The sequence below is a fragment of the Saxophila tyrrhenica genome (assembly GCF_035928015.1).
Source record: "Saxophila tyrrhenica strain CCFEE 5935 chromosome Unknown scaffold_3, whole genome shotgun sequence".
In the NCBI taxonomy this organism is placed as follows: domain Eukaryota; kingdom Fungi; phylum Ascomycota; class Dothideomycetes; order Mycosphaerellales; family Extremaceae; genus Saxophila; species Saxophila tyrrhenica.
The window spans coordinates 469,841-494,495 of NW_027041735.1; the positions used below are offsets into that span (position 1 = coordinate 469,841).

Consider the following 24,655-nt stretch of genomic DNA (forward strand, 5'->3'; position numbering starts at 1 on the left):
CAGGCATCTCTTCAGAGGGTAGCGGCCTGGATCTATGTGTATGGCGGTGTCGTAGGTTCTGATTGATATTCTGTGTAGCAAGTGAGGTCGAGTCGCACAAGATTCGAGATGCGATTTTATGCAGGGATGCCTGAAAAGTCGAAACCTGAATCTCGGAAGTGGAAGGTTCCTGACAGGCGACGAGTGGTTTACGTAGACGGCAACATCTGATTATAAACCGTTCTTCTTGGCCCCGAAAGATTGGATACAATTTGGGCCCATACCAACTCTCTGGACCCGGACGAACACTCTCTCGAAAATTTCGATCACGATGATACACCCATAGAGAACGACAACACCCAAGAAGAAGTCAGTGGCGGATATGGCCTCGACTCAGACGCCGGAGCAGCGCGAGTTGTCGCTCGTTGGGAAGGTGGAGATGAGGATTGCGCTTACAGACTCGGATGCCAAACTCGAGACTACGTTGAAGACTTATCTGGCACCACTCCTGCTCAAGCTGGCATCGGAACATCAGAGCGTACGGAACAAGGTCATATCAGTATGCCAGCACGTCAACACGAGAGTCAAGCCGCAGTCAATCCAGCTCCCTGTGCCGGACCTGGTCAAGCAATTCAAGGCGCAGGAGAACCAGCTCGTTCGCCACTTCGACCTGTTATACATCCAGCAGGGCGTCGGTAGGCTTTCAAGTGGCGAGAAGGCCGAACTCTTGCCTGTGGTTGTCAAAGGGATAGCATCCTCTGGTAGCCATGGTGCTCGTATCTTCAACCTCTTCTTACGCCTTCTCGAGTTCTTCACGCTACCTCCGCGTGGAAGCAAGGACGATCTGGAGCTGAGGGAACGGTTCGGCTTGTCGAGCGCAGACACCGAGTTCTTGGCATCAAACATTGGCAGGCTCCTTCTCTTCGTTCCACAGAAAGGTACAAGCACTACATGCCCTGGCGTAACGCAGGAAGAGTACGCCTCCCTCAACCTGCACGGCAAAGACGATGTATGGAATCCTTCTGCAGGCGGGCTCAATCTCCAGCGAACCAAGGTTCTTGCTGCCAGGACCTTAGCGAGCGGGATTTTCAACGACCAAGAGCGATTCCTACCCGGACTCTTCGCCTCTTCGGACACTTCGTCAAATATCAGCGATGTTGGAGATGACATTCTGAAACGATCGACGCCCGCCATAGACCTGGAGAACGAAGCATTGATCCAAAATTTGTACGATCTGTACTTTGGCACAGAGTCACGGCCACGAGTGCGAGCGCCTCTGCGGCTGAAGATCTTAGGTCTGTTGAACAAATCGATGAGGAGCACGACCTTTGCGAACAAGATCTCGAAGCTCGTAGATGATGGCATTTCTGTACCGACGCTGGATGGCGAGGACACCGTAATGTCGAATGGCACCAGGTAAGCCTCATCGTTTCGGAAATAAATCCTCTGGCAAACGCTCTTGCTGAGCCCACGCTCTTGCAGCTACAGCCGCAGTCAAGATATCCACTGACGCTCAATGGTGCTCCAAGCATAGGCCGAGAGGCAGTGAAACTCCGTTCAGCCATCTTCACCTACGTCAACTTTGTGGCTAGACATGGTGCCTCAGAAACTCTCCACAGCATCGCCAACGGAGTCATCAGCCGCTTGAGAGATTTCATCGATCATCAAGGCTGGCCCAAGGTCGGCCCAAATGAGGACCTGGTTTCAAGAGGATATGCTTACGAAGTGGTTGGTCTGCTTGCCAAAGCCGGGCCTAAGAGCCTTCTGGTGGAGGACGAGCAGCGCACACTGGACTTACTGCGTTGGATGTTCACTTCGCTCGCCAAGGACTCGTCTGGAAGCTCCATCGTTGTAAGCATCGAAGAGTCTCTGTCGACGTTGCTGAGTGCTTTTGCTCGGCTGAAGCTTGATGCGAACGAACAGGCTGTTCTCGAAGATCTCCTGATCGACCAGATGGAACAGTCAGCGGATCTGGCCGGCAATCAGAGGATAAGGAGTACACGCTATGTAGTTGTCCGCTTTGCCAACCGCTGTCTGCCCTACGCATCCGTCAAGGCGCGCTGGATCGACGTCCTGGGCTTAGGAGCCACTACCGACAGGGCAGAAGTCAGAGAAGAAGCTGAGCGCGGACTCAGCCCATACTGGTATCGCATGCTTAATGGATCTACTGGAGTACAAGATCCTGGCATGCCATCACTTCCGTCCTTCCCATCGGTCGTGGATCACTTCTTCGGCGGTAGAACAACAGAGCGTAGCGCGGAGCCTGCGGCAGTTGCAAGATATGCTCACAAAGCATACGCACAATCCTTCCAACACCTGACCTCGTTTGCACGTCATATGCTACTCGCAGAGGCCTTGGAACATGCGGGCGTTGCTGTCAATGCTGACAGCGAATGGGAACGGAAGCTGGACGTTGCCGTTGAAACCGACCCAAAGGCGCGAGAAGCGGTGCTAAGCTACGTGCAGAAGTCCACCAGTGCATATGGCTCTCAGCTGGCTATCCTGCTCTACGCTCTATTCGAGAGCCTGATCGGGACAGTTGTCGACGCAGATAACCATCTGATTGAGTTCCTGGCACTGGCGCCTGACATTCTGGTCAAGACTTTGGTTCCCAGCACGCATCTCCTTCTACCCATACTGAAGACCAACAACTCGAATCGCCGTGCAGCGGCAGCACAGACCTATGGCATACTTTCATCCTACCCGGACTCAGATGCGTCTTCTCGGCAGAAGGAAACACAGCAGCTTCAGGATGTCATAGGAGGCTGGTCAGCGGCGGTTGGCGCTGCATCGAGCCATGTCCATGGTGCTCTACTTGCTCTTGGCTACTACTTCAGTCGATGCTCTTATCGGAAGCGCGAGGTGTCCCCGGCTGCACAGAGTCAGCTGTTGACGACACTATTGGAAGTCATTTCGGACTCCAGAGACAACATGCTCAAGAACGCAAGCTACACTGCTCTTGGACAGCTCTGCATGTACGACTGCGTCAACGTGGAGGCGATTGAGGAGAAGTCCAAGCTGCGCGCTCTCATCGACACCCTGTACAAGACCGCTAAAGAAGGCAACGAGGCGGCCATTCTCTGCATGGGCCAGCTCTCCATGGTTTTGCCTGAAGAAGGCAGCGAAGGAAGTAATCTCAGCTACCTCGTCGAGCAATTGCGAAGGCTTCACGAGATCAAGCAAGCAGAGGTTCACTTCACGGTCGGCGAAGCCTTGAGCTACGTGGCAACTGGTTGGGAATCTGGAGCTCTGGCGACGAAACTGGACATCGAAGGCCCGAGACCCAGCAGCTCGCAAAGGACCTCTACACTCTCGAAGCTAATTGACCAGACTCTGAACGACTGCGCGAACACGAAGCCAGCGCTGAAGAAGGCCGCTGTGATCTGGCTTCTGTGCTTGGTACAATTCTGTGGTGAGGAGAAGGAGGTTCAGAGTCGATTGCCAGCATGTCAAGCTGCTTTCAAGCGGTGCCTATCGGACAGGGACGAGCTGGTGCAGGAGACAGCTTCAAGAGGGCTTGGGTTGGTGTACGAGAAGGGTGACCGCAGCCTCAAGGACGACCTCGTCCGGGATCTGGTCTCATCCTTCTCATCAGACAAACAATCAGGACTCGCTGGCAACGTGTCGGCGGACACACAACTGTTCGAGCCAGGCGCTCTTCCTACTGGAGATGGCTCGGTATCGACTTACAAAGACATCATGAGTCTTGCCTCTGAAGTCGGAGATTCCAGCCTAGTGTACAGATTCATGTCAATGGCCTCCTCGAACGCCATCTGGTCCAGCCGCGCGGCGTTTGGCCGGTTCGGCCTTAGCAACGTTCTCTCCGACTCTAGTGTTGATGGATACCTGGCCAACAACCCAAAGCTGTACCCTAAACTCTTCCGATACCGATTCGATCCGAACGGTGGCGTGCAGAGGTCAATGAACGATATCTGGAATGCGCTGGTCAAGGACTCGTCAGCTACTATAGATGCACATTTCGATGCGATCATGGAAGATCTGCTCACGAGCATTCTTGGTAAAGAGTGGCGGGTCCGGCAGGGCAGCTGTGCAGCGATCGCAGACCTGGTATCTGGCCGACCACTTGACAAGTACGAACAGTATCTGGAACGGATCTGGGGCCAATGCTTTAAGGTGCTCGATGACATCAAGGAGTCTGTTCGGGCAGCGGCAGCCTCGCTTGCGAGGACATTGACTGGTGTATTGACCAGAGCGCTAGAGGCAGACCACTCGTCCACGAAGAACGCATCAGCGATGCTGAAGCATGTCCTGCCTTTCCTACTTTCGCCTCAGGGCATGGAGTCCAGCGCAAAGGAGGTGCAGGCGTTTGCTGTCCACACTCTGCTCGAGATCATCAAGAAGTCCAATGGCAGTACTTTGAGGCCGTTCATACCTGATCTAGTGGAACGGCTCATTGGCTTGCTGAGCTCACTTGAACCGGAAGCCGTCAACTACGTCCATCTGAACGCTTCCAAGTACAACCTCACCGAACAGAAAATCGACGACATGCGGTTGTCCAGTGTGCGAAGCAGCCCCCTCATGGAGGCGATCGAGCGCTGCCTGGACCTCCTCGACGAGCCCACCATGCACGCTTTGCAGCCACGGTTAGAGAGCGCGATGAAAAGCGCCGTTGGCCTGCCTTCAAAAGTCGGCTCAAGCCGTGTGTTGGTATCACTCAGCACTCGCCGCCCCTACCTCTTCCGAGCATTCGCAGACGACTACCTCAAAGTCATCGAGAAACTCGTCATCGACCGCAACGAAACAGTAGCAAGCTCCTACGCCATGGCAGCGGGCTATGTCGCCCGGAGCGCGTCCGACAAGCAGATCCTCCGTACAGTCAACTTTGCCAAACGACTGTACTTCGAATCCGAAGGCGACCGCGAAGCAACCGTCCCACGGCGTAGCATCACTTCAGGAGAGATCATGTTCGCTCTCTCGAAACATGCTAGTGACCGCTTCAACTCCCTCGCCTCCTCCGTGCTCCCGTTCGTTTATGTCGGCCGCCACGACTCCAACGAGCAGGTCAAAGAGCAATTCCAAAACACATGGAACGAATCCGTCGGCGGCTCTAGAGCGGTCCTGCTCTTTCTGGCGGAGATTCTGGAATTGTGTACCAAGCATCTCGACTCGCCGCAGTGGGTGCTCAAGCACACTTCTGCGCGGACCGTGGCGGATGCCGTGACGGCAGTTTCGACACTCGAGGCGAAAATGTCTGAGAAGGTGGGGGAGCAGCTGTGGCCTGCGCTGGAGAAGGCTTTGGGCGGGAAGACGTGGGAGGGGAAGGAGGTGGTTTTGGGGGCGTTTGTGAAGTTTGTGGAGACTGGGCAGGCGTTCTACGTGCAACGAGCGGCTGTAAAGGATGGCATCATTAAGGTAAGGAGATCCGTGACTGTGATGTGGAAGCCATCGCTGATCAACTTCTAGATCGCCGTCCGCGAAGCCAAGCGCCAGAACGCGGTATACAAACCCCATTCCATCCAAGCGCTCGGGCAGGTCGCACAAGCCCGCAGCGACATCGACATGAGCGACACCATCTTCGACATCGTCGGTCCGCTTCTAGAAAGCGAGGTCGACGATGAGGATGCAATGGAAATCGATGGCGGCCAGGCGAAGAAAGCCGGTGATCTGTAAGTCTGGAACGGAGGCGGACACGTTCGTGGTGACACGGCAGCTGACAGTTTCTTTTAGCTTGATGGCCGCACACGTGGCAGCCATCAACGCCTTGTGCGCTGGTGTCAATCCGGCACTGTCTCAGGACGATGCTGTAGGCAAGAAGTTGCAGAAAGCCTTCGACATCGCGGCCAGAGTGATCGCGACGCCAGCAGATGTACGACGAGCCCTTTTCGACAGCGTCGCGAAAGTGTTCGGCCGGATCCGTGAAGCTGGCAAGGGAGCGGATATTGATATGGATGTCACGAGTCTGAAGACTATTCTATTCGGCCCGAACGTGGACATCGAAGCTTTGCGCTTGCTCAGAGCCGATGCGCTGCTTGCGATTAGGAAGGCGGCGCCCGGCGTGATCGCGAAGATGCGCGGCGAGGTAGAGGAGATTCGGGAGAAGGAGGTTTCGGGGGCGGTTCGAGAACGCTTGGGCAAAGCTACTGCCGAGGAGTAGGGCTGAGACGGACAACTGGGAATGTGGTGGTGGGTGTTACCGAAGGTTGTTACCTCCTACTAGAAGGGTCCGGGTACATGGCTATCGGTTTAGTTGTACATGCCACGAGAGTGGCTGTTCTTTACCACTGCTTGGTACGACACGGGTCGTCTAAAAAAGCGAGCCGTAGCCGTCTTAGAGGTTCTGTTGACGTCGAACCAGGTGGGTGTATGCAGACTCGGCGGAGTCGTCTCATCCTCTCCGCGGACCCGGCAGTTGTGACTCAAGGGTTCCATCGGACATGAATATTCCTGCCAAACAATTCCATGTCAGTTTGTGATTGCATCTCCGGCTGTCCACATGCAGTGAGCAGTAGATCTTTTACCTACTCCGTGCTTGTCGTCGAGACGAGGGTTCTGGACCAGTCCATTAAGTCCTACCCACTAAGCACGGTCACGTCGGTCCTGCAATCCTACATCACCACGCCGCGGCACCAACCGAAGCCTCATCACCATCCTTGTCGCGCACATGGCAATAGAAATGACACGTGCAGTAGTCTGTCTCGTTTGTGCTACACTCACTGCACTTAGGCATGCTGGTTCCGGATCGACGTGCTTCTGTGGCACAGCAAGCCTCCAGAGGCTCGACGCAGGAACGAACGCCTCGGTCGGTCCAGATTCGAGCAGGCATCGGTGGCGCCGACGGACTGGACTCCTCGACTACATCTCTCGCTTTCCAGGAGACCAGCATTCGCTCTTCCACGTCCTGAATTGGCACAGCCCGCCAAATGGCAAGACGAAAGCTGCATGAGCATGCTAGCTGATGTCAATGCCGCAACAGCGAGCAAGGGTGATGTACCAATGTGGCGTTTCCCAGCATTCAATAGCCTTTGGCCCACCAGCTTTCGGACCAGTCCACCGCAAGAGTCTGGACAAGTGCCGCGTGCAGTCCTCGTGGCAGCCACGGCGCCACTGATGCTTGTCGTGGAGCACGGTGAGATGCGGCCCTGCGAACTGCCCTTGACTGCTCGCGTGGCCAGCGCCTATAGGGGCATAGTTGTCCCATATGCGTTGAGAGCTAACGAAGAGGCATACGCAGGCTGCCGTCATGGTCGTTCGGTTAGCCTTTTGCGAAGATGCTTGCATCGTCTTCGGTACACAATGTCGAATATCCAGGTGTGAAACTGCCCCTCGAGGACCACCAGAGCAAACTCGCTGGACTACTGTTGGGCTGGTGTAACTTCGAACCAGTCCTTATACTCGGCCGATTTTCCGTTGCAGACGACTCAGACTTGCAGTGATCTCGACCATCGACTTGCACCGAGTGTCGTCGAGCCGCAGCTGTGCTACAGTGGAGTTGGCGGACCTTGTCCTTGTTGCGTTCTCGCCATTGGCTTCCTTTGCTCGCGAACTTTTACCTTACTTCCTCTGACCACTTCACTTTTCCGACGACGTCCCGCTCGCATGATGCAAGAGGGTGAAGAGCCAGGTCCGTCGCAGCCACGAAGAAATCAACTTCCCGCTCTAGCACCTCGTCATCTACAACCTACCGCATCTAAAGACCGGAGCACGTTGAACTCTGGTTCTGGTCGGCCACCTCGACTGTCCCATCGGTCAAGAGCAGGCTGTTGGACTTGTCGAGCTCGTAAGGTGGGTTGTATTCGTTGCTCAATGCTTGTCTACATCGCTGACGCTGCTCAAGGTCAAATGTGACGAAGTTCACCCAAAGTGTGGCGTAGGTGCGCAGCACAAGGTCTTGACTGGTCGTATATTGACAAGTTCATAGCCTTGCACGAGACTAGATCGGCCTTGTGACTGGGACCATCGTTGGAATGTATGTAAAGCCGGCAAGAGTCCTTCAGACAACAAGCCTGACATGGTCTAGTTCAGCGACGCTACTTCCAGCACGCAGAGCAAATACGACAATGTCACAACGACAGGCAACGCGGTATGGGACCGTAAGCATTCTCTTGCGCCACAGACCGGGCGACTGTGAAGCACGACTGGACTGACACGGTCTCCCAGCGCAAGCACGAAGTCCAGACCTCAGTCCGAACCAGCGCCAACATGACGATATGCCTGCATTCGCTGCCCTGACAAGCGACGAAGCCAGAGAACGGAAAGCAGAATCGAGTAGACCAGGCACATTCGCTGTGGTCGTGACACCCGAGAGCTTCTCCGAGCTACCAGAGTACGCTGGAACGAGCTCTCCAGAAAGCAGGCGTGGAAGCGTCCAGTCGTCAGTCAGCAGCCTCGCAGCCCACGTTTCTTCCGCTGGAAGAGCATCAGGCCGAAGCCAAACAGATCCAAACGTTGTGGTCCTGGACCGATTTGAGGATATACCGTTACCACCCGCTGGCTTCTACTCGTCGCCGACCGACGCACGGCGACCGAGCCTCCCGGACCGGATACAGTACCTTTCCATCGACACACGTCGTCCTTCTATGCCGCAGAACCTGCTTTCATCCCCTCAATCTACGCAGATGATTGCCATGGACGATCCGTTCGTATCACACTTCCGGCGATATGTCCTACCGCGGCTGGTACAGCCTCGGTTAGAAGAGACGTCTAAAGACCTGTCGATCTCAAGAACGAGAGATATCTTCGAGATCGAGGCCCGTCGCTTCGCGCCATTACATCAAGCAATCTGCGCATTGAGTGCTCTCAACCTCTCCTACAACGGCGCCGCGAGCGTAGATGCCGCTCACTCGCACTACGGACGAGCTCTCCAACCGCAAACAGCAACGACTAGTCAAGATGAGCTCTTATCGAACGGCGCCTTCCTCCGTCACTTCCTGCTCTTCATCTACGACGTTTGCATCCCCATGCAGCATGATAAAGGGGCAGCGAACATGTGGGCCATTCACCTCGATCACCTACAGCGTATAGCTGTTCTACGCCATGACACGTTGGGTCCTGAAAGACACGGCTATCTGCTTTGGGCTATCTGCGAGCTGGACGTGTACGCCTGTTTGTTGGGCAGTGGAGACTGCAGCTTCGTTCGGACATTACTGCAGCACCAGATGATGCCCGGGTTGGACCAGCAGATCCCGCAGCCGGCGAGCTCGACGGGCCCTTTCTTCCCAAACGAGGTGCAGGTGTTTCCGCCGATCCTTGCTTTACGGCATGGCGTAATGATGCGACTTGCGAAGATTGCTCAAACTGCGCAGACATTCAGGCGAGAAGCGACGAACCCCAGCGGAGTATCACCAGGAGCATATGCGAGATGGCAGTCAATAGCCTCCCAGCTCCAAGCCGAACTCGCTTCCTTCTGGCAGCAAGCCTACCCACCATTCCTGGTACGCTTCACCCTCCCTTCAATCTACTCCCACATACTAACCTCACCCCAGCCCCCTTCATCCCCCACCTCCGCCCATGACCTCTCACCCCGCCCCCGCCAAATCCACGACCAAGCCTTCCTCCTCCACCACCTCGCCACCCTCTACCTTCGCACCAGCATGTTCCCGCGCCAACGCAGCCTCCCGCTCTCCAACCAGCACGAACTCCAAACCGACACCGAAACCCGCGTCTCCTCCATCCTCGCCTCCGCCACCCTGCAACTGCAAGCCCGACAGTTGGAGAGACGGGACGTTATCTTCCCGCTCTTCATCGCCGGGTACGCGACGACGCAGCCGGATCTCAAGATCCAGGCGCTGGATCTGATGAAGGCGTTTGAGGGGCAGGGGGTGGGGCAGAACACGTTCACGACGAGAAGGTTGTTGGGTGCGGTGTACGAGGAGCAGCGAAGGCGCGTGGAGGGGGGCGGGAGGATGGAGGAGGTGGAGTGGATGCGGGTGGCGCGGGAGAGGGGGTTGGGGGTGGTGAATTGTGGGTTATAATCAACTTCGTTTCTGGCTACGGTGCATGTGATACCATTTTGGGGTGTAATAGCGTTGGCGGCAACAACATTGGCATTTCATAGAGCCGCTAATCAACAGCTGGCGATGGCGCGTAATCTTCCAGCATGTCCGCAACACAATACAACACAACACATCCCCACGCTCCCCCGGCGTCCCGACGCTATGCAAAAAAGAAACCCCCTCCACCCACCATCAACGATACACATCTACGCATCCTCCGCCTCAACCCGACAAAGCACCTCCTCCAAAAACCCCTCCAGCACCCCTTCCACTCCATCCCCCATACTCACCCCCGCCACCCCGTCCCAATGATCCACTTCTTTAAACAGCCGCGAGATCTTCCCCATGCACTTCCGTATCTGGTCGTGCGTCTGGCGTTTCAGGGCCATAGATTCTTCTGCCTTGGCATCGGTTGGACCGTTGGAGACGCGAGCGTTGTGTTTTTTCTGTTCGAGGGAGAGTTGGTAGCTGCGGCGTTGGAGAGCGGCTTCGAGGGCGGGGAGGACGACAGAGGAGAGGGCTGTGACGGGTTGGTCTTGTGGGGGGATTGAGGTGGGGGGTGTGGAGGTTGGGGGTGTGGAGCTTCGGGCGGAGTCGAGGGAGGATCTGGATTGCGGTTGTTGGGTGCTTGGCGGTCTGCTGCCGTTCGCGGGAGGAGCGAAGGTGGGTAGTGGTTTTTGGTAGAGTTCGTTAGTCGAGTTCTGCGCGGGTGGGAGGGCGGTGTTTGGAGCTTGCTGAGGTGTACGAGCTTGCGGTGAGCCTTGTGCGCTGGTTGTGGAAGTCTGCGCTGCTGGCTGCAGCTTCGGTCCTGATATTGGTCGTTCTTCGATTGCCAAGCCTTTCATGTACTTGGACATGTCGCTTGCGATCGATTGTTGCAGGAAGTCGTCGTTAAGCATTCGTGGGCTTTGTGGTGTTTCGGGCGGTTTTGGTGATGCTTGTGGTTTGTCACGTTGAGGTGTCGTTTGGAGCTGTGTCTGATGTGGTACCGGCTTTCTCGTGGGCGATGCAGGGAGAGGCACCTTTGCGGCCTGCCCAGGCGATGGCTGAGGTTGAGATGGCTTGGTCGCTAAGGGTGTCTTTGGAAGTGGCGGAGGTGGCATCATGCCTTTGACTGTTGATTTGGTCTCGTCCTCGTCGAAGCTGTTCTCCTTATTGGACACCGAGCGCTTGGTGGGCGATGACGGTGCCTGGCTCCGTCGCGAGTTCATACCAGACTCATTCATCGCTCTCAGTCCACTCGTTCCATTCGCACGTCTGCCAGCCGGCCTGACCGTGCCAAAGTCCCACAGATCTTCCTCTTCGCTATCTCTTGATGGCGAGTCTTCTCTGTAGTCATCGTCGTCACGGTCCTTGTCTTCACGGTGTGTAGCCTGCCACCGCTCGTGCCGCTCAATGAGTTCCGTCAAGTATGCCGTCCGCTTCGCCTTCCGCACCCAAGGGTGCTTGAGCAGATCTCGTGCGCTCGGCCGCTCTTTTGGCTCTTTCCGCAGGCATCGTCCCACGAAGTCTTTGAAGTCTTTGCTGAAGTTGCCATCCAATACTGGCGCTGGGTTCTTTGGGATCAGAAACAAGACCTTCATTGGATGGATGTCGCTGTATGGTGGCTCTCCAAGCGCCAGCTCCAGTGCGGTAATCCCCAGAGACCAGATGTCAGCCTTGTGATCGTAGCCAGACTGCTTGATGACCTCTGGGGCCATCCAGAAGGGTGTTCCAACAAATGTATTCTTCTTCGTCATCGTCGCCGTAAGCTGACCAGACACACCAAAGTCCGCCAGCTTGACCTGTCCATTGGCTCCCAGAAGTATGTTCGCAGCCTTGATATCTCGATGCAGTTTCCCATCACTGTGTAGATACTCCAGCCCCATCAACAGCTCCCGCACAATAATGCATATGTAGTCCTCCTCCAGCACCCTCGGCTTCAACATATCTCCACAACTGCCGCCCGAACAGTACTCCATGATGATCCACAGATCCGAGCCCTTGAGATATGATCCATAGTACTGTGTGACGTAGGGCGACTTCAGCCCAGCCAGGATGGAGATCTCTTGGATGATGTCGTCGACCTCGTCGTCGGCATTCTCAACATCGATAATCTTGATAGCCACCGATTGGCCGGTCCGCTTGTCCACGCCTTTGTAGACCTTGCCGAAGCTCCCTCCTCCTATGCATGCTTGCTTGGTGTAGATGGTCTCTGGGTCGGTGGATCCGTTGCTGAGGGTGGCAGCCATGGCTGCGGTGTTGATCGTGGAGGATCAGGCGAGTGAGATGAGTCCAGGCCGTGTAACTTCCAGTAAGACCTCAGCTAGTGAAGCAGTGTATATGCTCAGCTCAGCCCGTCGTAATAATGTGCTTGCTGCCGTCGTTGTCGTAGCTATGCGCCTCGTCTCGTCTGCGGCTCAGCAAACAATGGGTGAAGTCGTCTCGTTCGTGGATATCATGCAAGGACGGTCGTTGACAACCCAAAACACCCAAACACCGCGTTTCACCACAGCATGCACAGTCCGCCGGTTCGGCTATGTACCAGGGTAGTCGTGGTATCACTGATGCATTGGACCAGGATGCTCCGCGAAGGTCGTGTTTATTTAGCCTGCCTTCCTTAGCGACTGCTCTTGCTATTGGCTCATGAGATGCTGGCTGACGTAAAGCGGCGGCGACGACGCTTTCACATGTTTTTGACATTCACTTCTTCCGAGTCTGTCTACGCATATTTCAAGATGTGGAGGACATCACCATTGCTCAGCGCGCTTGCGTGCACATGTGTTGTCCAAAGTGCCATCCTCCCACAAGAGCCTCTCCTCAATGAAATGAGGCCAACCGAGACTGATCCCAAGCATGACATACTCGCCTTCCACAAGAACCTAACAGAGATCGAATCCATCACCTACAATGAGCAGAAGGCAGGCGACTGGCTGGCCGCCGCCCTCGAACACAACGGCTACACAGTCGAGAAGCAATGGGTCGATAAGGACGCCGGCCGCTTCAACATCTACGCCTACCCGGGCTCTGTCCGCGAAACCAAACTCCTGCTCTCATCCCACTACGACACCGTCCGTGACCCATCCCCATCCTCCTGTAGGTGCCCGTGCTGAGATCCGGTAGGTCCCCCCCTTCATCCCCTACACCCACACCAACACCACCATCGCCGGCCGCGGCACCGTCGACGACAAAGCCAGCATCGCCGCCCAATTCGCCACCGTCAACAGCCTGATCGCGCATGAGCAGATCAGCGCCGATTCCGTAGCCCTGCTCTTCGTCGTCGGCGAAGAAACCGGCGGCGACGGCATGCGCGCAGCTAATCGCCTCAACCTTAAACCCGAGACTATCGTCTTCGGCGAGCCGACCGAAGGCAAACTCGTCTCCGGCCACAAAGGTAATCTCGGCTTAAAAGTTACAGCGAAAGGCAAAGCAGCGCACTCCGGCTACCCGTGGCTCGGCCGCAGCGCCAACGAAGTCCTCACGCGCGCGCTGGCGGCTTTGATGGAGCTGGGTCCGAAGCTGCCGCGGAGTGAAAAGTACGGCGTCACGACGATTAATCTAGGGAGGATTGAGGGGGGTGTGGCGGCGAATGTGATTGCTTCGTCTGCGGAGGCGGAGGTGGCGGTGAGGATCGCTACTGGGACGCCGGAGGAGATCAAAGAAGAAATTACGCACGCTGTTCACCATGCTATTGAGACTTTCCTGGACGATGGGATGGAGCCGAAGGATGTCATCGAGTTGGCTTTCACGAGCAAAGGGTACGGACCGGTGGATATTGATCACGATATCCCGGGGTTTGAGGTGTTTACTGTGAATTACGGCACGGACATCCCGAATTTGGAGAAGACGGTGGAGGGGCAGAAGAGGTATTTGTATGGGCCGGGGAGTATCCTGGTGGCGCATAGTGATGATGAGGCGTTAGAGGAGGAAGAGTTGAATGAGGCTGTCGAGGGGTATGAGAGGATTATTCTGCATGTGTTGGGTAAAAACTAAGCTTGGAGCTGGATTGCGGAGCATGAGAGGCGAAGTGTATATAGTGTCGGTCGATAGTTGAATTAATGATCGAGGCAACTTCAATGCAAAGCCGGCCATGCTGTGTATGTCACCTTATAAATATATATCTCAACACGCTCGCTCGATGGAATCAAATGCTTTCGTAGCAGTACTCGACAGCCTGCAGCGTGACAAGGTGGGCTGCACCTCATAACTTGAACAGCTCTCGTAGCTGCTTCATCGTGTCTTCGGGATCCTTGACACTATGCCCGACCACCCGAGGATCCTCGTAGATCTCATTGTCGTTGCCGCCCTTGAACGTCTTGTCGCCGAAGAAATGGATGGTCGTATAGTCCACACCACCCTGCAAGTTCTTCTCGTTCTCGATGTGCTGCAGACAGTACCGCTTATCCCAGCCGGTGGGGAAGACGTCGAAGGAGATCTGGCCGCCGATGGAGTAGCTACACATTTCGTCAGTACAGAACATCGCGGAGGAGAGAAGGGTACTCACGTCATCCCCAGATCCGGAAACTCCCTCTTAATCGCCTCCACAAAGTCCTTCCGGATATTATGCTGCAAATCATACTTCTCATACTCATTCCGCTCCGCCGTCGTCGCATTCCTCCCCACGGGACTGACATTAATCATCCCATTCCTAAACTCCACAAAAGTCCCCCTCTTCACCGGAATATCCAAATCCGCGACGTAGTGCAAGATGAACCGGACCAGCTTCTTGTAGTTTTCTTCGCCAATCCACTTGATGAAGCTGTGCGCGGCGAGCGACTCGCCCATGCGGAAGGCCGTGAGTCCGTTCTCCGAGAAGCAGAAGTCGAAGAGGGTGGTGACGGGGATGGAGGCGGTGCCGAGTTGTTCCTGCTGCTTTTTGAAGTCGGAGCCGCCGACGAAGCCGATGGCGACTTGGTGGCGGAGTTGGGAGAGGAGGGTGAGCATTTCGGGGGAGACGCTCTGCATTCTGTTAGTTGGGGACTACTTGGATGAGGTGGTGAAGTGGTATACCAGTCTTGCTGGCGTGAGGGTGCCATCGACGTCGAAGAGGACGACGGTGTTCTTGATCGGTCTGTCGGCAAGGGCTGGCACCACTGTTGCGGCAGCTGTTGGTGCTGCCATGTTGGCGGTTGGTATAGGCAGAATTGGAGTCTCAATGGGTGTTTGGTGTTCCCAATGGCTGTCTGAGGATCAAGCAGATCTTATATCATGCGTCGTTCAACCGCCAGCTGTCTTGTGGTAGAGATGAAACGGCAAGCTGTTCCCAATGGCAGACAGCTGTTCAGTTTGTTTCTTCCAGCCACGTCGGACGCGTCAGCGCAATCAGAGGTTGGTCGTCGATTGTCAATCGCTCCGTCGGCAAGGGAGCGGTATGGCAAATCTTTTTGTTGCCGGCGGTGAGCTCGAGTGGATCGAATATGCAGGTCCATCTTCTCTAGTGCAACGTGGGACGAAAGGGTCGAGGTTGAAGTCAGGGCAATGCCCCGCACTTGCATGTGAAAGTGAAAGTGAAAGCATCGATATTTATGTTCAATATCGTCCACAAGTGTACAACCATGTAGCCCACTTGCAACAAGCAGCGGCAAGGCATCCTTCTCCCACATTGCGACGACCACGAACACGAGTTCACGCTCATGCAGTGGAAAGACGTCCAGCTATGACGCCGGAAACGCCGCCTCTGTGTACTCCCAGCCCCCCTTCACTTCTCCTTGGTCGCATACCTCTTCAACTCCGCCAAACTCACAACATCCAGCGCCTGCTCATGGGTACTGGAAAGCAGGATTTTTGGCCCAAGATCTGGCCCCATCTCCCTAATCGCCTCCTTGAAGTCGTGCGCAGAGATACACGTCTTCTCCCCCGCCGAGATGCCCTTGTAATCGTCGTCGCCGTACTCGGATTGATGAAAGGCATGGCTCATGATGGCGGCGACGGAGAGGTGACGCTTGTCGCCTTCGGCGGTCCGGCAGTAGCCGTCTTTGGCGAAGCCGACGCCTTTGGCGAAGAAGGAGAGGGGACCTCCATGAACTGGTTCCGCGGAGTGTTGTTAGTGGGAGGGACACGATTGTCGACGCTGCGCACTCACCATTCTTGCTTTCTTCCGCCATGGTCAGGATTGTGAGAAGCGCTGAAGTGCGGACGTGCTACAGCCCCTACCTGCCATCGGGCGCAAACCTGTTTTAAGGATGCCATGCCCTTCGGGTGAGACGTGGGACGTGCCCTCACTTCCCATCCCATCACCAGCCAAAGACCTGCCTCTGGAATCACAGACTTGAGATCACGAAGGCTAGGGCATGATGCGAACGCTGGTGAAAGAAATGATGGCCGCGGATGAGTCCCACGGCAGGAAGCTCAAGACAATATCATACCTCAAGCAAAGGATCATCTTGGCAAATGGCTGAATGATGGGAGAAGATTATGGTTGAATCGCTTGCTTGGTTCTTCCGAAGACTAGAACTACACTGGCCAAGTTGGCATCCGCTTTGCAGCTCCAGCTACGGTACAAAGAGGTCAGAGAACCGCCACTCAGTCCCATGCAATGCGAACATCTTCGGGCGTAACAAGCCAACCCATCCTTTCGGCCAGCGAACACCCACCCCGTCGAGAAGGCAATACGGAAGGTATATGAGCACCGACAGGATCCGCTGTGCGTAGAGCGCCGGCAGAGACCACGCGATGAGCAGCATGAAGCCTTGGGTAATGGCTGTCGACTTGAACAGCGGCACTCGTCGCAGTGTCTTCTCCAGCAGCGATGGGTTCGCGCCAGGCCCTCGTTGCCGATACCAGACAGCCCAGCATGGGTAGAACCACCACTTGATCAGGAGGCCGTCATCAATGAAGAACGCCAGCGCCATCGTCAGAACGTACAGCAGGAACGGCAAGCGAGGTTCGACGATGCCAGGAGTCAGCGAAAAGACCTGGAGTACCAGCAGCAAGACGGCTGCGATGTGCATGTTGAAGATCAGCATGATGCTCAATGGAAGTCTCGGCTCGCAGCCAACCCGGCGAGCAACGCTCTCAATGAAGGCGTTGTAATCGACCAGCGTACTCAAGTGCGGACTTATATGGTAATGCTCCACTTCGGCAATCTGCTCCCGGCGAGCCCGTTCCGCATAGTCTTCAGGAAGCTGTCGCTTGCCGGCAAAGAGCAAGGCTACGTATCGAGACAGCATTTCTGCCATGACCGGCATGCCACCCTGGTGCGGTCTTGCGTATCCCACGAACGCTAAACGATCTCCAAGACCTTCTGGAAAGCAATGAAGGAACCATGATCGCGGGTTTGTATCGAGATCGTCGACCTTCAGCCATGGGAAGGACGTTGCGAAGCCGGTGCAGAGCACTATCGCATCGAACTGACGATGTCCTTGTACACCATTCGCAAGCTGCAATGTGACAGTATTGCCATTTGCTGACACCTTCGTAGACACCAATGCTTCCAGCTTTCCGTCATGGATGGCCTCGCACATACGCTGGTTTTTCGTCACGTAAGTCGCCTGGTCATTCATCAGCACCGCCGAGGCAGTGCTATCAAGACACATCCGAGCCAGCGTACTGTTCAGCACCCCAGTATGCCACAGGATCCGACGAAAGATCCCATAAGCGTACACGTTCAGAGAAGCGCTCATCCTGTTCGTGGTCGCGGCCTCCAGGAATCCGTTCGCTGGGAAATCGCGCTCTTTGTTGGCAGCAACTTGCTCCATCTCTGGCTTGTTGTTCAGATAGCGTGGACCTACGCACGCCGGGCGTCGTAGCCAGACACTGACATGAGGCGACAGGTCTGCCAGCTCTGCAGAGATATCTGCACCACTCTCACCACCGCCGACGACCAAGATCCGCAACTTCTTCTCGGCGACTTTTCGCCTGAAGTCTTCGTTGTAGTCTGCAGAGTGCAGCACCCGGCCACTGACACCGAGCAGCTCGGATGGCACTGGCTTCGCCACTTGATTTGCACCAGTCGCAACTATGAGGGCGTCCGACTGCATGTTTTCGATATGGTCACCACTCCGCTTGATCTCGAGCGTCCAGCGCCCATCACTGCCCATGCATGCGTTGCACACTTCGGAACCATACATCATCCGTTTCTCCAGGTCGAAGTGCGCGGCGTATGCCTTGAGATACTGCAGATAGTGTTCTCCACTCGGATAACACAACCTCTCAGGATCCGGAAAGTCCGAGAACGCCATTGCCCAGTTCGAAATGGTGAGGTGGAGGTTCGAGTACAACTTGGCACTTGAAAAGACTCCGCCCAAACGATCCGATTTCTCCAGCAAGATAGCATTGTGGCCCATCTCAAGCATCTCTTTCAGGGCCACGAGGCCGCATGGTCCGGCTCCGACTATGATGATTCGCTTCATCCTTCGTCTAACCATTCTGCCGGAAAACTGGGAGGGCTGGCTTAGTTGCAGGAAAGGCGCATCTTGCGTCTACTAGTTGCGTCTCGTCTGCAATTTAAAAGGCTCGATTAAGGCATGCCACGAGAAGGCGACTTCAGCTGAACTGTCAGATTTCATCTGGCCCTATTTGTCGCCGGGCCATACGTGTAAGCCTTCGGAAGTAGTTGCGTTCATATTAGGGAGTTGCTCAGCTGAGTGTTGGAACGCTTGTTAGTGACAATGCAAGCGAGTGACAGTGAAAGCGGCCCACCATGCCAGAGTGAGGCGTGTAATGGCTCTTCTCACAGAAAAGAGATGCCCTCCCCGAGAGTGATGTGGCCTTTTCGGCTGCATTTGGGTTGGGGAGAAGACCGTCAGATGTTTGGCCGCTTTCACTGGTCACTTGCTTGCAAGGCTGAACGTGCGGCCGACAACACCGTGCGGCGACGCTATATCATTTGTCAAAACCCCCGTATGCCAGTCAAGATCCATGTTGCACCCGTTTGGAAGAATAATCAAGTTTAAGTTTAGGTACGTTTCGTCAGTCGTTTTAAATAGAAGGGACAAAGAGCGTTTTCGAAAAGAGTCGATTCTAGAAACTCGCATCTGTCGGGGCCAGCACCATTGACGCCGCGCGAGGCAAGAGGTCGAAGGTGTGTCTTCAGGTAGTCCTCTTCTCCCAAAACGACATTCAAAACCTTTTTAGCAGTGAAAAATTGCATCGGGTACGGTCCCAGCGAAACCATGGAAGGCGAATTTGAAGGACAGCAGCAGGCATTACTGGCCTTGCTGGTCAAGACTGAACGTTATGTCGATACCATGAGTGACGGCGCCCTGGCGACAGACTCTCATACCCGAAAGCAAATCCTGGACAGACTGACGAGCCTCAAACATAAGCTTCAGACGCCGATGGAGCAGGCGTGGGATATCTTCTTCCAGCCGCACCATCTCTCCGTCTTGCAGACGGCAATGGACGCCGGCTGGCTCCAGATCCTCAACGACGCAGGCAGAGAAGGCGTTACGGTCACAAACCTCGCAGCGAAATCTGGAGCAGACGCCTCGCTGGTCCGCCGACTCATCCGCTTCCTAGCAGCCGCCGGTACCGTCAAGGAAGTCGACGTGGACGTCTTCGCAGCAATAGAAATGACCGAATTCTTCTCCTCGCCCGCGATAAAAGCCGGACTCCGACACGCGAGCCACGAGTACACCGCCGCAGTCTCCCAAATGCCAGAGTACTTTGCCAACAACGGCTACCAGTCGCCTCCCAACGTCGAGTACGGCATCTTCGCGCACACGTATGGTACTTCGTTCTTCCGATATCTGTCGCAGCGACCCGTTGCCGCGGCGGCGTTTAATGAGTTCATGGCTGCTTCGAAACAGGGGAGCAGGCACTGGGGGGATGTGTATCCTGTCGAGTGGCTGCAGGTTCAAGATCCTGAAGACGTTCTCCTGGTCGATGTGGGTGGAGGGAAAGGGCACGAGCTGGCGGAGATGGTTGCGCGGAAAGAAGCGTCAGGTCTTCGTGGCAAGCTGGTGCTGCAGGACCTCGCTAAAGTGCTGGACGAAGTGCCAGAGCAACGACGGAGCATGTTCGATGTCGAGGCCCATGACTTCTTCACACCGCAGCCGGAGTCTTGTCGGAACGCTCGAACGTATTACATGCGATCGGTACTGCACGATTGGCCGGATGAAGAGTGCGTCACGATCCTATCGCATCTGCGCGACGCAATGAGGGTTGGGTATTCTAGTGTTCTGATCAATGATATCGTGTTGCCGGATAGGGATATTTCGTTCTGGTCGGCGGCGTTTGATGTCACGATGATGGCGGTGGTTTGTGGGAAGGAGAGGGCAAGGAGGGAGTGGGAGGGGTTGATTGGGTCGGTGGAAGGGCTTCTGATCGAGGGGGTTTGGGAGATTGATGCGAGGGGGCATTGTGTTATTGAGGTGAGGAGGACGAGGTAGAGGTAGAAAAAACTTGAAAGCGAACAGAAGCCAAATATATCTTCTCCGGTCACGAAGTGGTTTGGATCAGGCTCAACAAGACGGACATTCTACGGAAAAAAGTCACTCGGCAGTGGAAAGTGGAGAAGGTTGGGGTCGAACGATTGTTTGGTTCATTCGTGTGCTTCTAGCATCTGGCATCCATTGTCGTTGAAGCCATATATTACACAGACGTATGTCGATGTCTGTCTCCCTGCGGCCATGCCTGCAGTATCCATGTTGGTACATGTGTCCCATCCGTCCCTTTTATATCCTTCCAAACGCCTTCAATGCTCGTACGTGATCCATTCTGTGTCATCCTTCGTCAACCGGCCGGCGGTGTTCGATTACCCTTCCCTTACATGGTCTGCGTTGTCAGTTAGCTATGTCAAGGAAGAAGTCGACCAAGATCTTAGCTTACCAATGCGATACCGCCGGCGAGCAGCAGAGCGCCCAATAGGGAGCCACCGATCCGACCTGCGCCATTGCTGGAAGGCACCATATACGTCGACGAAGGGGAGGTGCCCGTAGAGCTGCTTGTGGTTAGTCCGCCATGTCCGGGATACGTACCATTGCCTCCGTGCGGTGGCGGGTAGGCGCCGCCGGTAGGCGAAGGAGCACCGCTGGAATATCCTGCAGGTCCGGAAGGAGAAGTGCTTTTGGTAGGGTAAGGTCCAGCCGCAGAGGCGCTCGAGTAACCCGCCGGCGCAGAGGCAGACCCGGATGCAGAACTGGCTGGCGCAACAGAACCAGAGCTCGCTCCGTAGCTTGCTGGTGCTGAGGGCGAGGCACTCGAGTACGCAGCAGGCGCAGAAGGAGCTTGGCTCGAATACGCAGCCGGAGCTGAAGGGCCTTCACTCTCATAACCGGCGTAGCCACTCTGAGCGGACGCAGCAGCGGCCATGGCACCGAGACAGGCGATGAAGGTGGTAGAATGCATTGTGACGTGGAGAAGAGTGTTGGTAGAAGTTGAAGGTGTTGTTGTGATTGTTATTGAGTCTTTTGAAGCAGTTGGATGAGTGTGAGAGAAGATGGATGGTTGATGAAGAAGAAATGAGTGCTGATATACCTTTGACCACTGTGGCGGAGCGGCGCTACCGTTGCCCAGGTGCAGCGCCTTGCCGCCGCCGCCTGACGTTGAGCAAGGATTGGGTGAGAAAACAGATGTTGTCTGAGGAACGAATGCCAAGTATACCACCCGAATCGGGAAACATCATCGTCAATCGTTTCACAAAGGGCTTTTGCGATCTTGATTTACCAGTCATTTGTTCCATCCAGCGCAGCAACATAAATTAAGTGGATAATCGTCGAACCTGCTTGCGTACCAACATAGCAACATGATGGGCCTGGCGGCAAAAAGTGTAGTTACAACGCTGAGATCCCAAGAAGCTCCAGCAAAAAGATAGACAGTCTCTAGTGTCAAAAGCTCTTTGCCAGTCAAGCGGTGGACGGTGAAAGCGGCCAACCGGTCATAGCTGGCAGTCTTCTCCGACACGATATGACGGCCAAAAAGACCACATCACCGTCGCTAGTGGGCTGCTATCGTCTGTGAGAAGGTCCCTTACACGGCTCGCTCTGACCTGATGGGCCGCTTTCACTGTCGACATCTTGCCAGTCAGAGAAACTGCATGCTTGACGAATGTGTTTCTGGAGATGTGCCTCTGCTCGTCGAACGGCCAGCCATCAAGAGCTGCAATTCGGCATACCGCCCTCGCCTCGACTCGGACTAGCCCGTTGATCTGTACCTCCATCCCATGGTTCGGCTGTGTCCGATAACCGTGGCAACAATACACTGTTTGGGCACTTCTGCTGGACGAGAGTGAATGTTGTTGCCAGTCTAGGGCTGCACTGCCCAAAGCTGGATCTCGACTGACCCTTACCCACGGCATAAGATTTACAGGATGCGAAGACAAGTTCTCTGGCCCACAATCAACGAAAGTCTCTGGCAATGCAGCAATCTGAGGACAAGTCTCACACCCGTCAGCATCTCGAGAGCTCAGCTGAATGATGGACAACACGCAGCTTCTTTCGGGTCTCATCGAATCTCTCCGAGGATTCCTTCTCTCCCCCAGTGGCAAACCTTGGACCTTACCCCTCTGATCCATCACACGCTGCGATGCTTTCGGGCATGTCATTGCACTCCTGATCACACCATCGGTCTAGCAGCTTCCCGCAAGCCGCTTGTGCGCTCGAAGATAAGACTGATCGAAACCGCGATGAACAAGCTCTCATACAAGCCGCTAAAAATAAGCTTCCTCTCAAACCTTGTGCTAGAGACACCTCCGTTTTGACATCTCCAGGTCGGGACTTGACACTTCCGCTCTGAACGGTCTCCTCCTTTGGGCTCTCAGCAGCCTATTCCGGCCATGGTCGGCCTTCCAGCGGCCTGATTGAGACATAGTTCCAGGCCTTTGTGCAAGATCACAATCCCTCTCTTCTTGAACCCCACGACTGGTCCGGCACTGTTTGATTATGAACATATCCCTCTTCTGACAGAGCTTACAGTGTCTGTGAGGGGCTTGTGGTTGTCAGAGACAGGCTGTTCGGATGGTAGGAAAAGCGATGGCCAGCGATAACCGTGACAAAGCGATTTCCCTCTTCCAGTGGCACTAACGCCTCCTACAGAACACCCGTTCCCCAGTGCTGCATCAACTTCCGTTGGTTCCGACCCCGTGGGGATCGTCACTAGTATCACAATTTCCCCTCGACCGCGACAACTCGCCGTTACGATTTGATTGACTTCTAGCTTACGCCGGCACCTGTACCGCGGAAGCAATACAGCTAAGGTTCCAGGAACCAGCCGGATGTCTCTACTCCCGAAGTCAACCGGGGACCACTTAGCCTCCTGAACATCTATTGAGACCTAATGACCCGTGCGTCTGCTCCAATGGACTGGCAGAAATCACTAGGTTGCTGTGACAAATTCTGGACACTCTAGCTTCGCAGGCAATCAAACACTCCGCAGACACACTCCAATATTGCTGCGGCACAGACTGGTAAGTGGAGAGGGGTGCTGTTCTATAAAGACTTCCTATGATCTCAAGTCAGTCGATTGTTCATCCTCATCATCTCTTCTTTCGTACAGTCGTTACGACATCTTGACCGTCTATTGACAGAGTCAGCCATGGTTGCCATTAAAATCGTCTCAGCGCTTGCCGCTGCTGGCCTTGCAGTTGCTGCTCCTACAGGTCAAAGCCTCGAGAAGAGGGCAAACATCGACAACACCATCCTCCAGTTTGCTCTGACCCTGGAGCATTTGGAGAATGTGTTCTACAAGGAGGCGTTGAAGAACTACACCCTTTCGGACTTCAAGGCAGCCGGTATGTCGGACGATGATGTATTCATTCGGCTGTGACTGACGGCACCTCCAGGCTACTCGCAGGACTACTACAACAACCTGAAGTACATCGCCTACGACGAGCAGGTGCATGTGCAGGCACTGTCTCAAGCTTTGTCGGCTGCTGGCCAGACGCCCAACCAGGCTTGCACCTACCGCTTCCCATCCATCGATGTGTACGCTCCTCCACCAAGTCACCCCTCAATAATCATCCCATTAACAACCCGCACCAGCCCAACCTTCATCACCCTCTCCTCCGTCCTCGAAGGCGTAGGCACAAGCGCCTACCTCGGCGCCGCGGGCCTAATCACCAACAAACAATACCTCACCGTCGCCGGCTCCATCCTCGCCGTCGAAGCCCTCCACACCTCCCTCCAACGCGAGGCAATCGGCAAAATTCCCATGGCCAACCCCTTCGAAACCCCGCTGGATCCGATGTCCGTCTACACCCTTGCCGCGGCGTTCATCGTCTCGTGCCCGGACAGCAATACCCCGCTACCTTTCACGGCGTTCCCGGGTCTGACGTACGATGGACAGAGCTGCACGTGCGAGGAGCCCGACTGCAGCACCCCGAGCGTGTACGTTAAGAGGAACGAGATGTGGGGTGAAGGGTGGCCCAAGTGGAGCAAGCACCACGGCAAGACGTACTCGTGCGCGCCGCCGTCCGCTGGCGCCGACGTGAAGTTCACGGCGGCCAAGAAGATTCCGAGCGGGAGCTACGTGACGTTCGTCAACGGCTTGACTGTCACTTCTGTCCAGGGTCAAGTTTCCGGCAAGGACATCACTGCGACGATCCCACAGGGCATTGCCGGGCAGACTTATGTCTTCGTGACCAAGTCGGACGTCGAGACGACGTTTGATGATTCGCAGGTGCTGTTTGGGCCGTCGATTCTGGAGGTCAACCCGGCGGCGCCGGCGCTTGATTACAGCGTTCAGAAGTGAGGCTGCAGTCGGATGTGCAACATTTCGTGCTGGTTGTGGACGAAGGGGATGAAGTTAGGAGCGCGGAGCTGTCGCCTTTTCCTTTTCAACCCAAGATCGACTTATGTATCAATCAA

General features: G+C 55.3%; 10 protein-coding genes across 10 annotated transcripts; 5 read left to right on the forward strand and 5 right to left on the reverse strand.

Annotated features, from left to right (window-relative positions):
• Nucleotides 1–361: 361 nt before the first annotated feature.
• ECM29 (proteasome component M29) lies at nt 362–6,094 on the forward strand (the record flags this gene model as incomplete). Its single annotated transcript, XM_064799352.1, has 4 exons — nt 362–1,395; nt 1,479–5,352; nt 5,404–5,606; nt 5,668–6,094. 4 exons carry the CDS (start codon nt 362–364, stop codon nt 6,092–6,094), a joined length of 5,538 nt encoding a protein of 1,845 aa, XP_064662107.1.
• A 2,053-nt stretch (nt 6,095–8,147) lies between these two features.
• LTR77_002094 (uncharacterized protein) lies at nt 8,148–9,911 on the forward strand (the record flags this gene model as incomplete). Its single annotated transcript, XM_064799353.1, has 2 exons — nt 8,148–9,371; nt 9,423–9,911. The coding sequence occupies 2 exons, from the start codon at nt 8,148–8,150 to the stop codon at nt 9,909–9,911; spliced, it is 1,713 nt and encodes a 570-aa protein (XP_064662108.1).
• A 227-nt stretch (nt 9,912–10,138) lies between these two features.
• Nucleotides 10,139–12,163, reverse strand: PAK6 (serine/threonine protein kinase, STE, PAK/STE20; the record flags this gene model as incomplete). Its single annotated transcript, XM_064799354.1, has 1 exon — nt 10,139–12,163. One exon carries the CDS (start codon nt 12,161–12,163, stop codon nt 10,139–10,141), a length of 2,025 nt encoding a protein of 674 aa, XP_064662109.1.
• Nucleotides 12,164–12,739: 576 nt separating this feature from the next.
• LTR77_002096 (uncharacterized protein) lies at nt 12,740–13,904 on the forward strand (the record flags this gene model as incomplete). Its single annotated transcript, XM_064799355.1, has 2 exons — nt 12,740–12,982; nt 13,035–13,904. The coding sequence occupies 2 exons, from the start codon at nt 12,740–12,742 to the stop codon at nt 13,902–13,904; spliced, it is 1,113 nt and encodes a 370-aa protein (XP_064662110.1).
• Nucleotides 13,905–14,112: 208 nt separating this feature from the next.
• PMM1 (Phosphomannomutase 1) lies at nt 14,113–15,032 on the reverse strand (the record flags this gene model as incomplete). Its single annotated transcript, XM_064799356.1, has 3 exons — nt 14,113–14,365; nt 14,416–14,870; nt 14,922–15,032. 3 exons carry the CDS (start codon nt 15,030–15,032, stop codon nt 14,113–14,115), a joined length of 819 nt encoding a protein of 272 aa, XP_064662111.1.
• Nucleotides 15,033–15,609: 577 nt separating this feature from the next.
• LTR77_002098 (uncharacterized protein) lies at nt 15,610–16,015 on the reverse strand (the record flags this gene model as incomplete). Its single annotated transcript, XM_064799357.1, has 2 exons — nt 15,610–15,935; nt 15,994–16,015. 2 exons carry the CDS (start codon nt 16,013–16,015, stop codon nt 15,610–15,612), a joined length of 348 nt encoding a protein of 115 aa, XP_064662112.1.
• Nucleotides 16,016–16,402: 387 nt separating this feature from the next.
• Nucleotides 16,403–18,277, reverse strand: LTR77_002099 (uncharacterized protein; the record flags this gene model as incomplete). Its single annotated transcript, XM_064799358.1, has 2 exons — nt 16,403–17,694; nt 17,722–18,277. The coding sequence occupies 2 exons, from the start codon at nt 18,275–18,277 to the stop codon at nt 16,403–16,405; spliced, it is 1,848 nt and encodes a 615-aa protein (XP_064662113.1).
• Nucleotides 18,278–19,024: 747 nt separating this feature from the next.
• LTR77_002100 (uncharacterized protein) lies at nt 19,025–20,242 on the forward strand (the record flags this gene model as incomplete). Its single annotated transcript, XM_064799359.1, has 1 exon — nt 19,025–20,242. The coding sequence occupies one exon, from the start codon at nt 19,025–19,027 to the stop codon at nt 20,240–20,242; it is 1,218 nt and encodes a 405-aa protein (XP_064662114.1).
• A 376-nt stretch (nt 20,243–20,618) lies between these two features.
• LTR77_002101 (uncharacterized protein) lies at nt 20,619–21,200 on the reverse strand (the record flags this gene model as incomplete). Its single annotated transcript, XM_064799360.1, has 2 exons — nt 20,619–20,627; nt 20,682–21,200. The coding sequence occupies 2 exons, from the start codon at nt 21,198–21,200 to the stop codon at nt 20,619–20,621; spliced, it is 528 nt and encodes a 175-aa protein (XP_064662115.1).
• A 2,184-nt stretch (nt 21,201–23,384) lies between these two features.
• LTR77_002102 (uncharacterized protein) lies at nt 23,385–24,539 on the forward strand (the record flags this gene model as incomplete). Its single annotated transcript, XM_064799361.1, has 2 exons — nt 23,385–23,580; nt 23,632–24,539. 2 exons carry the CDS (start codon nt 23,385–23,387, stop codon nt 24,537–24,539), a joined length of 1,104 nt encoding a protein of 367 aa, XP_064662116.1.
• Between the last annotated feature and the right edge of the window lie 116 nt (nt 24,540–24,655).